The sequence below is a fragment of the Mizuhopecten yessoensis genome, unplaced genomic scaffold (genome assembly GCF_002113885.1).
Source record: "Mizuhopecten yessoensis strain PY_sf001 unplaced genomic scaffold, ASM211388v2 scaffold716221, whole genome shotgun sequence".
NCBI lineage: Eukaryota > Metazoa > Mollusca > Bivalvia > Pectinida > Pectinidae > Mizuhopecten > Mizuhopecten yessoensis.
Genome location: NW_018480008.1, coordinates 100,109 through 113,847, shown reverse-complemented (window position 1 = coordinate 113,847; position 13,739 = coordinate 100,109). Strand labels below are relative to the sequence as shown.

The 13,739-nt window shown below is 37.1% G+C and overlaps 1 protein-coding gene across 1 annotated transcript in view; it reads left to right on the top strand.

Annotated features, from left to right (window-relative positions):
• The first annotated feature begins 1,303 nt into the window (after positions 1-1,303).
• The window catches only part of LOC110442165, a 29,584-nt gene continuing 17,148 nt past the window's right edge, over positions 1,304-13,739 (top strand). The window contains exon 1 of the mRNA XM_021485635.1: positions 1,304-2,712. Coding sequence (XP_021341310.1) covers positions 2,604-2,712 — 109 coding nt within the window. The 5' untranslated portion in view covers positions 1,304-2,603. The remainder of the gene's footprint in view (positions 2,713-13,739) is intronic.

The window sequence follows — 13,739 nt, the reverse complement described above, 5'->3', positions numbered from 1 at the left end:
AGGTGTATAGGATGTGATGCGAACCTGAAATTATAGTATATTTATCATAATATCACATTCATCATAAATTACGTCTGTATTTGTATTGTTTCATTATATATTATATATATTATATATAACACTTTATTTTGTTGCAGTTCCTTTAGCAATAATGATCTCGGTGATCGTTGGTGGTCAGGTGGTGCAGTGAATAGCGCACTTGCCTTTCACCAAGGCGACCGGGGTTCGATTCCCCGATCGGACGTGAAAAGGTATGGGGTCACCTGCCCGATCACGTGGGTTTTCTCCAGGTATTCCAGTTTCCTCCCACACTAAGACCCCCCCCCCCGCGCTGACATTCGGGCCAACCAGTTGAAATAACTTGTTTCCTAATTGTTGTAAAATAAATAAAGTTTATAGAATTATAGCAGGAATGATCCCTGACAATGAATATAGAAACCTCAGATCTAACGCGTAACTTTGTAAAAGTCTAAAAATAATTTTAATGAAGAAATGAAAGCACACTCAACCATGATTTGATACTGGTTACTTGTACATAGCGCAATAACGCTGTAAAAATTGGTTGAGGCGTCTGATATTCTGCTACCACTAGCCCTCCACCACTGGGTCGCGGGTTCGAGACCACCGTTTGTCGGTGTTTTTTTTCTCCGGAATATCCGGCTTTCCTCCACCACCAAAACCTGGCACGTCCTTAAATGACCATAGCTGTTAATAGGACTAAAACAAAAACAACCCAAACCAAAATTACTCATCACGAAGAATGAGTGTGATCCTTGTGTGACCCTCTTGTGACACACCATTTGAAGTGGGTCAGACAAAAAGTAAAGTTTTGGAAAGGTAATACAGTTTGAGAACAAATGCACTTAATTTCCAAGGCTTCAATGCTCTTTGTAACTGTACGTATATGTTACAATGTAACCAAGTATTCGAAGAGTATACGGAACCGTCCATATTATAGCCAGATGTCTGTGAAATGAAATGAAATTAATTACCGACTCGCTGACCAGCTAAACTGGTCAACAAACAACAAAGACCACACAAAACCCTATTCACGGGCTCTGCAAGGCATGAAATGACCACAATACAATTGCTACGATAGTATAGATAGGGTGCGATCACAATAATTAAATCGAGTCGCAAACGAAATATAACGGCGATGATAACATCGATAAGGGACGATGATGATCTAATCTGACACTATCTATAGCAGGTGACTGTATATACGCTACCGTTCTCGTCGCCGAGGGGAGGTGTTTGGTGTTACTGACGAGCACCGCATTTGTCGCCTGCGGGGGTGACCATACGGCTGCTAGCAGCCCTACTAGTATACACGTTTGACTTACGTATATAGCTCAGTGATATATAGTTCGACTGTAAACAAGACTAACTTCATATTGCGAGTTGGTTATCAGAGAGTGAAGTATTCAGTTAAAAGATTCATGTTTAGTAAAGACTTGAGACCTGGCATTGTTGGTACTTTAGATAGTCGTTCGTGTGCTGATAAATTCAATGATGTTTAGTTAAACAGCAGATACATCATAATGGCTGTAGTTACACTCCAATCTGGTGACTCTTGATGGTGGAGCCTTGCCCATAATCCGCAGAAATTTATCACCAGGGATTCAGGCGGGAGCCGAGAAAGGTCTTTACATTCGGAGCATGTCACGAGCAAGCGGCTTTACCTATGCGTGGCTCGTGTCGCATTTATGATCTTACTGTGCTGATATTAGTCACAAATCGAGACGGGATTCGAATAGTATAAAACACGGTTTAACGCCAATTCTTTATTGCTAGATGTTTTAACGTAAAGTGACGACAAAATGTAATTTAATAGTTCTGATCCGCTGTAGGAATATTGAAATCCGGACTTGGGAGGGTGACTACAAACAAACAGTCAACGAGTGAACGTTGGATGTAACGTTAAACCAGCAACTATCTACAAATCGTTTGTTCTGTGTTGATTTGTGTGAAATTGAATGGAGTGGGATCACCTGCAGTTTCAAATTTACTGGGTTTTTGTCCTACCAGTTTACCTGGCATACCTGAGGAACTACACAGGTCTCGCTTAGGTAACTGAGGGGACGTATATACCTGTACACAAAACACTGAGGACACACACACACATATATATATAGCAATGTAAAAACCAGTGGCTTACACGCAGCACAAAATATTTACAGACATGTTCGGAGTCTCGAGTGGAGCAGCAGTTTGCTGTAGGTTGCAGGGATGCCGAGTGGAGCAACGATTACAGTTTTTTTCCGAAGAATGAACGCTTATAGAAGATTTACATTCATATACCATCAATTGGCATGTGTAAATTCAATGTATTCCACGAAGGATCCATATTCTGTGTATATGACTGTACCCGTGCAATTTATGTTTTGAAATGTGTGTCAGCGAATATCAACTTGGAATTTTTAAATGCAATACCCAGTGAATGGAAAAAAAGAGACAAGAGAGAAGAAACGTGGACACGAGCTAGGGCAATGTGCTGACACGAATGACGAGAATCAGCTTTATTGTCTTGGAAACCTGCTGTACGGATTTGATCTGAAGCTATTAAACCCACGTGTGATCGTGGTAACATTTACCGACTAAAAATGACTGACTTGGAGCAGACGACACCGATGGCAACCGATACCCTTCTTCCCGGGGGTCGGGACAGTGACACGGAGACCGGACATGTGGAATCAAATTTACCCACATCAGGTTTGTACGCCTTTGTTTAAAAACAATTTATAGCAAGTGTTTGTTTAAATGACACGAATAGTGATTGTATGGGGTGCATCTGAGATAAAATGCTTGCCTTTATTTTATATTCCCGCCTTAGGTTACATATCTCCGACGTATACACTTTTGTCCAATGTCAGTTTGATCAGCACACCGATAAAACGTAAACCATCCTGTTTTCAGCGCCCAGCTTATAATGCGTGCTTCTGTTTGTTTTGTTATTCCATAACGTTCGTAGTGAAACTCTAACTTGGCAAAGCATTGTCAACATACCCCACTGATATTAGTCATGTTAGAATAAGTTAACCAGACATGAAACACTCGTCTGACTAGGTTGTTTCACCTGAGCGGTCCGCTTATATACATAATAAAGGGAAGTAATGCCAAAATAAATTGTTTGTATTTCTTAGTCAAAAATACTACATAAACATAGCTATTGAACAATGTATATGTTAATGGAAAACTGATGGTCACTTAAGATATTGTGTATTGGTATTAAAACCTTATGCGACAGACCTAATGTTTAATGAACCATCAGTTCGTTTTAAAGAAATTGATTTTAAACCATGCCATTTTGTTTGTATGAGAGTGCACCAACAGACGATAATAAATTGTTGTATGTTGGTGAAAATTTCTCTAGCATTGCTCCATACTAACCACAGTTTAAGAAAAGTCCAGAATGGCGACATGATTTGGATATCGAAATAACTTTCATCTAATCCATTGCTCTACGTTTTATAATAAACAACTTTAAAACAAACTGAATTACACCTCTATGTACATAAATAACTATGGTTCGTACTCATTAGTATTACAACATTAGCTGGTAGACTTAAATACACGTTATAATTTAACTGTCGGCGCTCACCAAATACCCTTTACAGTCACTACATGTGTAACACGCACATGTTGTATTACATATATTCGCTCAATAAAAATTACTTTCTAAACGAAAACTATTTATTTGATCGATGATTGAAATTTGAACTAAAATCCAAGTGTTTATAATGTCCCCGGAGTCGGATGATATTATATCTGACCGCTGTGAGCTTTTTATAGCGTATGAATAATACTGATGTTTAAACATTACACTCAGGTCGTGACAAATTTGTTTGACAAACAACCTATTCAACAGATTTAACTGAAAGACACTGGGGAACCAGATAAAGAAACAATGGTTTAGGTCAACTTAAACTAGCCATTGGTGTGTATTTTAAGTATCTTTTTCTGGATCCAGTTAGATTTAGCTTTTATATGACACCATATATTACAAAATGTACTTCAATTTCTGCTTGATTCAATTTAGAATATTGCAATTTCTACTCCATTTTGATTAAACGAAACCACCAAATGTTGAGTCAATTCATTTGCCCGTGGCATTTTCCTGATGCCTATGCGTATGAATTCGAGTTAACTTTCTAACCGATAATAATCCGCTACAATGAATAGTGTTTCGTTGTATTTATCGAAATTATCAAATGTTGAGAAATTATAAAAAAACAAATACACAATATTTTATTTTTTGTATAATAAGGATGTTCCATTAAGAAAGATTTCTATCCAGCACGGTCCATGAAAATGAAGATTAAAGGACGGCATGATATTATGATATTAGTTGTTGTTCGGGGTTTAACGTCCTATCAACTGCTTAGGTCATTTAGGGACGCGATATAATATGAGAATTGCACAAGCTTTAGTATATTGTGTCTAACGGTAGGCGTATAACAGACTCCAGGTTTTAACGAACTGGTTAAATTGAAGAATAAGGACTGCAAGCTGCTTCTGTTTATCTCGGGGGTGATTATCAGAGAACGTACGGAGACAAATTTAACATGAACTATCAAAGCAATTTATTAACCGTTTCTTCGGAAAAAGTTAACTCAATATCCAATGGAATCGATAATATCAAGATAACATGAACATTTCGCGAGAGATCTTGGACGGCGTACGCGTCTTTAATCAACAAATAAATAATCTTATTAATAATGAAAAAAGATTTTTGTTATATGAAACAATATTTCAATTCCTACTCAAGTTGGACTCGATGCAACTACCAAATGCAACCTATTTTATTTGCCGATGAACGTATGATATTGCAAAGGGAGATAACTAGTGACATGTTTAAACAAAGATACCACTAGATAAGATTTCACAAAGAAATTGTACAAACAACCAAAAACGATAAATCAGCAAAATATTATTAGCTCACGGTTGCTAGCGGTAGTGACAAGTCATGTACTGCCCTAGAAATTCTCCCTACAGCTATCGAAAACAAATGTTAGATCCACAGGGGCTCGTTACAAATGTCTGAAATACACATATCATTCTAGTTATAACTGATATGGGTCACAGCACACATAAACATACATATACATGTATGTTAAGGTGTGCTGTGACCATATCAGTATAGCATATGTGTATAAATGTATGTTTATGTGTGCTGTGACCCATGTCAGTATAGCATATGTGTATTTCAGACATTTGTAACGAACCCCTGTGGTAGATACATGTTGTCCCGTCTTATATGAAATACAGTCGAACAGCCAAATGTCATATTAAATGGCTCGTCCTTTCCAGCCACGTCTGGTTTCCTGTCTAATTCGACATTCAATTACTGAAGTTTCACATTCCAGAAGATGTAGAACCACGAAATTAAGCGGCTCTCCATTTCGAACAAGTATAAATATGGCTGCAGACTCGCAACTGAGCCTGTGCACCGCGTCTAGACATTATTCTTCCGCGATGATGCATCAGAAAATTTGATATCTTTTGAATTCACCAACAAAAATTGAATATGACATTTGAAATATGGTTTTGTGTTTTGTTCTATCAACGTATACCATCATGATGTATGATGGTCCTTCAATGACGGACTGTATTTTTTACATTCCGTCAACCCGTAGACTTACACAAGCTCCAGAACCTGGGACAAACGATCAGAATGGACTTATTTCAAGGGGTGATGAATTGAGTTTGTCTTGAAACAGATTCAACATGAACTGCGAAATTTGTTTCAAGACCAACTCAATACATCACCCCATGAAATCGATCAAAGCAAGATTCGCAGTTCATGTTGAATTTGTCAAGACCAACTCAATTCATCACCCTATGAACTCGACCAAAGCAAGATTCAATCCTTTATTTGTGTATACTTTACAATTGTTATATAAGATTACAAAATCTGTTGGTTTTCCTTTCTATGCTCTGGTAACATTTTAACGAAAAATTCAGTGATTTTTGGAATACTTGTCAATTAAAATCTGACGAGGGGAAAATCCGTTACGTTACCGAAACTTGAAGTTGATTTCGTCCGACAGTTGGACATTTTTGTGATGTCGTCTATGGCAAGCCAACTCAACATTTAATACCCAAAGAGGGTGGCATACTAGAAATTTATAAGATACACGTATAATAAATTTCTTTTAATGAAATAGAGATATCTCTTTTTGAAATAGATATATCTTTTGATTTGATAGAGATATAGTGAAAAGACAATATCCCTTCACTTGATTTAAACATATCTTTAAAGGCAATAGAGATATTTTGGTCTCTGTGGAGTATAACATATAGATAGATAGATCTCATATAATTAGGACAATATGAGATATCTCTATTATATTAGTTTATGATATATCTTCTTTATTAATAGAGATATTCCTATTAGGTATTAATTGTTAAGTTGGTTTCCTGTAGTCTAGTATTGCTTACCGCCCGACGATAGACTTCTGCTTTCTGATTGGTCAACACATCGTTTGGCACGGGACTTTTCTTTTGGTAAAAATCGTCGAGGTTATCAGATTGTATTGAAGACTTCTCACTTTTTTGTAAACGAAAATAACTGAGCGAAGTTTCGGCAAATCGCAGCGAAGTAGAAACGAACGTCATAAGACCAATGCTCGCCTCAGGCAAGGAGTGCAGGGCAATGCACCGTCTTCAAATCTGAAGGCATACTGTGGTCGTTATTTACCGACTAGTTATTATTTTATACAAATATGTGGTTTCCTCACACGCTCATAATATTAAAGTTTTTTTTGCCCAGCCACTCTATCAAATCCGACGGCCGCAAGCAGTATTAGCGAAGAGCATGTGTACTTGCACTTACTTGAGCAGACGCTGTGTAGTAATCTGTTGAATTGCGTAACACGTGGTTTTATTGGTTCGGAAGTCCAGGATGCTAAATTAAAACGTTACTTTTAAACATAGATGTAATACTTTATCTCGTCATCCAGGATGCTTAGTCGTGTCATCCACAGAAGGTCTATCTCGAAAAGCAATAACCGCTAATGAGTTTGAGATTATCTATTTGGTAGGGGTAATAGTTATTACAAGAGTTGAGCTCGTAAAACTTTAGGTGTTCATTCCCATCTCCCATTGATCCCTGGCACTTCCCTGGCTTGTTTCTGTACAGTACAATTACATTAGTTTTCTATTGTAATTATAAACACCTGTACAACGATACTATTGTTCTTTTTAGAGTTTCTAATTTTAGCCTCTATAATGGTTAGAGCATTCGAAAACAGTCTTCTACTGTTTAGGGAAGCTAACGACATGCAGGTTTTATTTTTTTATCGGCCAAACAGCACAGGGACCTACAGATTAAGAAACTAAAGCACGTTATGTATTTTAGACCATACCAGATGTGTAGAGGAAACAGAAACGCTATCCCACGGTTAGTTAGTACCGTACCGACACAATCCGTGAGGTGGCGTGTTTGTCGGGTGTTTAACAACGTCTAACAACATTTTGTTAAGGATGTTGTGTCTAAATTATCAAAGCCCTGTGTGTAAATCACCTCGCCTTAATGACTGCGCTTCAAATGACTGATTTAGGAGAATTTATTTCGCGATATATTGTCTGGATAAATATCAACGGGACGTTGTATCAACTCTCTCTGAGAATTAAACCGGAATAATCTCGATAATATACATATACGTTTAAAGTAATCCGATATTTAAATGAACTTTACATGTACAACGTGACTATTACACCAGGTGCCTGTGACCACAGGCCATGTATACCTGTTCATGTTGTACGTTCATATATCACATCAAAATTCACATACTGCATGCGTGTATCATCGACACTACGGTATTCTTAGTAGACAGACATATACATGTATACAAATGTACATAGACGTGTGTTTGTTGACACAGAGAGATACCATGTAGCTAATATAGACCTATATATAGACCATAACATCACACTTTCGTTAGCATACACGTTCTGGGTGTGGATGTTCGTGACATAATGGGGCTCTTCTTCATATTGGAGTCGGTCATCTTTAACAATATTTGACATTTATGGGCGGATTGGTCGAGTGGTTAACAATTCGGCCTTCCACTCAGGCGGCCGGGCTTCAACCCCCGAAGTCGTCGTGGGGTGGATGTTGTGATATCTGTGCTGAAGCATTCAAGTAAGGTGTCACTACAAATGATGCCGTTGGTAGCACGGTCCCACTACAAACAGAACACAATACATCTCCAGCACACACGCATGCATACACACATATGGAGATATTAAACAGGTGGTATATGACTAGTAGCTCTTGTTAATTCCTCAAAAATTGAACTGATTAATTTATATGCTAATTGTATTGATTGTATAAATTGTATATCTATGTACTGTAAAGCGCTTTAGTGTGGCTTATCTTAGCTAGATAGGGCGTTATATAAAATGTTGTATATCATTATTATTTATTTGATATTGAAAACGTCAACAACGCATTGGGAATCCGAGCGTAAACGAGTCGATGACCTGCCTATCTTTGAAAAAAACATTCACTTTTACCTAGAATATTTTTAAGGATATGGAATTCATAGAGTTTCACAAAGTTGAACATAACTAGAACGAAGAGAAACGAACAATGAACAAAATCAATTGGCTTTGTGTGTAAAACATCATTGTGACGCAACATGACCGGCTGTAGTATGTTTATTTACGGTATTTGAAGTTATCGGATGTCAAAAATGTCTTTCAAATATTTCTGAGTGTAACAATAGAAATCCAGAAATTGAGAATGACGTTACACCACGTACAAAACAATTGTAACGGTTTACATACAAAGTACCTAGTACCGACAAGGTCATTGTTATACCATCCACGAACTTGCAAGCTTCTTTGCTCGAGTTATGAATGAAAACATATTTCTAGCATTTTTTTCCTCAAATTAATTGTATGAAGCATACGGTGTACATAGTATATACTATCATAGTCCGTCTACATTACATCGTACGTCACCACCAGACTGATTTGAATCGCATCACAAACAATATTACCTACAATCTACACAATTCGCAATCCTGAAATAGAATGTGCACTTACTTTAGCAGACGCCGTGTAGTAATCTGTTGAATTGCATAACACGTGGTTTTATTGGTTCGGAAGTCCAGGATGCTAAATTAAAACATTACTTTTAAACATAGATGTAATACTTTATCTCGTCATCCAGGATGCTTAGTCGTGTCATCCACAGAAGGTCTATCTCGAAAATAATAACCGCTAATGAGATTGAGATTATCTATTTGGAAGGGGTAATAGTTATTACAAGAGTTGAGCTCGTAAAATTTTAGGTGTTCATTCCCATCTTCCATTGATCCCTGGCACTTTCCTGGCTTGTTTCTCTACAATACAATTACGTTAGTTTTCTATTGAAATTATAAACCCCTGTACAATGATACTATTGTTCTTTTTAGAGTTTCTAATTTTAGCCTCTATATTGGTTAGAGCATTCGATAACAGTCTTCTACTGTTTAGGGAAGCTAACGACATGCAGGTTTTATTTTTTTATCGGCCAAACAGCACAGGGACCTACAGATTAAGAAACTGAAGCACGTTATGTATTTTAGACCATACCAGATGTGTAGAGGAAACAGAAACGCTATCCCACGGTTAGTTAGTACCGTACCGACACCATCCGTGAGGTGGCGTGTGTGTCGGGTGTTTAACAACGTCTAACAACATTTTGTTAAGGATGTTGTTAGACGTTGTTAAACGAAGGACAATAAAATGGTCAAATAAAAATATCTGCTCCAATGAATAAATGAATTGTTCCCTTTGACCACTTGTTTGTGTGAAGATTTCGATCGTGCCTGTTTCACTGCGATTTTCTGGTCAAGCTGTCAAAGTAACGAAAATAAATTGACATAATCAATTCCTGGACCCCTCATAGCATGTAACAACACTCTCCCCCGACCAGCATTTATTTCAGTGATGTTTTATTATTTTGAGTATTTTCCTTGAGATTGAAAAAGTACAAATTTATAATGGTCCCAAAGTTAAACCCTTTGAAAGAAAACGGAAGCACATATCGCATACGGATGCGTAACTCGACAAGTACAGTACACAGAACCCCAACATGCAGACAAAGATAAGGGTTCCCCAGTCATCATGCATATCCTCATCCTTATCCCCATAATCACCACATATACAATGACAAGCATCACCATCAGCATTACATATACACCATCATCACATATACACCATCATCACATATACACCATCACCACATATACAATGACAAGCATCATCAGTATCACATATACACCATCACCACATATACAATGACAAGCATCATCAGTATCACATATACACCATCACCACATATACAATGACAAGCATCATCAGTATCACATATACACCATCACCACATATACAATGACAAGCATCATCAGTATCACATATACACCATCACCACATATACAATGACAAGCATCATCAGTATCACATATACACCATCACCACATATACAATGACAAGCATCATCAGTATCACATATACACCATCACCACATATACAATGACAAGCATCATCAGTATCACATATACACCATCACCACATATACAATGACAAGCATCATCAGTATCACATATACACCATCACCACATATACAATGACAAGCATCATCAGTATCACATATACACCATCACCACATATACAATGACAAGCATCATCAGTATCACATATACACCATCACCACATATACAATGACAAGCATCATCAGTATCACATATACACCATCACCACATATACAATGACAAGCATCATCAGTATCACATATACACCATCACCACATATACAATGACAAGCATCATCAGTATCACATATACACCATCACCACATATACAATGACAAGCATCATCAGTATCACATATACACCATCACCACATATACAATGACAAGCATCATCAGTATCACATATACACCATCACCACATATACAATGACAAGCATCATCAGTATCACATATACACCATCACCACATATACAATGACAAGCATCATCAGTATCACATATACACCATCACCACATATACAATGACAAGCATCATCAGTATCACATATACACCATCACCACATATACAATGACAAGCATCATCAGTATCACATATACACCATCACCACATATACAATGACAAGCATCATCAGTATCACATATACACCATCACCACATATACAATGACAAGCATCATCAGTATCACATATACACCATCACCACATATACAATGACAAGCATCATCAGTATCACATATACACCATCACCACATATACAATGACAAGCATCATCAGTATCACATATACACCATCACCACATATACAATGACAAGCATCATCAGTATCACATATACACCATCACCACATATACAATGACAAGCATCATCAGTATCACATATACACCATCACCACATATACAATGACAAGCATCATCAGTATCACATATACACCATCACCACATATACAATGACAAGCATCATCAGTATCACATATACACCATCACCACATATACAATGACAAGCATCATCAGTATCACATATACACCATCACCACATATACAATGACAAGCATCATCAGTATCACATATACACCATCACCACATATACAATGACAAGCATCATCAGTATCACATATACACCATCACCACATATACAATGACAAGCATCATCAGTATCACATATACACCATCACCACATATACAATGACAAGCATCATCAGTATCACATATACACCATCACCACATATACAATGACAAGCATCATCAGTATCACATATACACCATCACCACATATACAATGACAAGCATCATCAGTATCACATATACACCATCACCACATATACAATGACAAGCATCATCAGTATCACATATACACCATCACCACATATACAATGACAAGCATCATCAGTATCACATATACACCATCACCACATATACAATGACAAGCATCATCAGTATCACATATACACCATCACCACATATACAATGACAAGCATCATCAGTATCACATATACACCATCACCACATATACAATGACAAGCATCATCAGTATCACATATACACCATCACCACATATACAATGACAAGCATCATCAGTATCACATATACACCATCACCACATATACAATGACAAGCATCATCAGTATCACATATACACCATCACCACATATACAATGACAAGCATCATCAGTATCACATATACACCATCACCACATATACAATGACAAGCATCATCAGTATCACATATACACCATCACCACATATACAATGACAAGCATCATCAGTATCACATATACACCATCACCACATATACAATGACAAGCATCATCAGTATCACATATACACCATCACCACATATACAATGACAAGCATCATCAGTATCACATATACACCATCACCACATATACAATGACAAGCATCATCAGTATCACATATACACCATCACCACATATACAATGACAAGCATCATCAGTATCACATATACACCATCACCACATATACAATGACAAGCATCATCAGTATCACATATACACCATCACCACATATACAATGACAAGCATCATCAGTATCACATATACACCATCACCACATATACAATGACAAGCATCATCAGTATCACATATACACCATCACCACATATACAATGACAAGCATCATCAGTATCACATATACACCATCACCACATATACAATGACAAGCATCATCAGTATCACATATACACCATCACCACATATACAATGACAAGCATCATCAGTATCACATATACACCATCACCACATATACAATGACAAGCATCATCAGTATCACATATACACCATCACCACATATACAATGACAAGCATCATCAGTATCACATATACACCATCACCACATATACAATGACAAGCATCATCAGTATCACATATACACCATCACCACATATACAATGACAAGCATCATCAGTATCACATATACACCATCACCACATATACAATGACAAGCATCATCAGTATCACATATACACCATCACCACATATACAATGACAAGCATCATCAGTATCACATATACACCATCACCACATATACAATGACAAGCATCATCAGTATCACATATACACCATCACCACATATACAATGACAAGCATCATCAGTATCACATATACACCATCACCACATATACAATGACAAGCATCATCAGTATCACATATACACCATCACCACATATACAATGACAAGCATCATCAGTATCACATATACACCATCACCACATATACAATGACAAGCATCATCAGTATCACATATACACCATCACCACATATACAATGACAAGCATCATCAGTATCACATATACACCATCACCACATATACAATGACAAGCATCATCAGTATCACATATACACCATCACCACATATACAATGACAAGCATCATCAGTATCACATATACACCATCACCACATATACAATGACAAGCATCATCAGTATCACATATACACCATCACCACATATACAATGACAAGCATCATCAGTATCACATATACACCATCACCACATATACAATGACAAGCATCATCAGTATCACATATACACCATCACCACATATACAATGACAAGCATCATCAGTATCACATATACACCATCACCACATATACAATGACAAGCATCATCAGTATCACATATACACCATCACCACATATACAATGACAAGCATCATCAGTATCACATATACACCATCACCACATATACAATGACAAGCATCATCA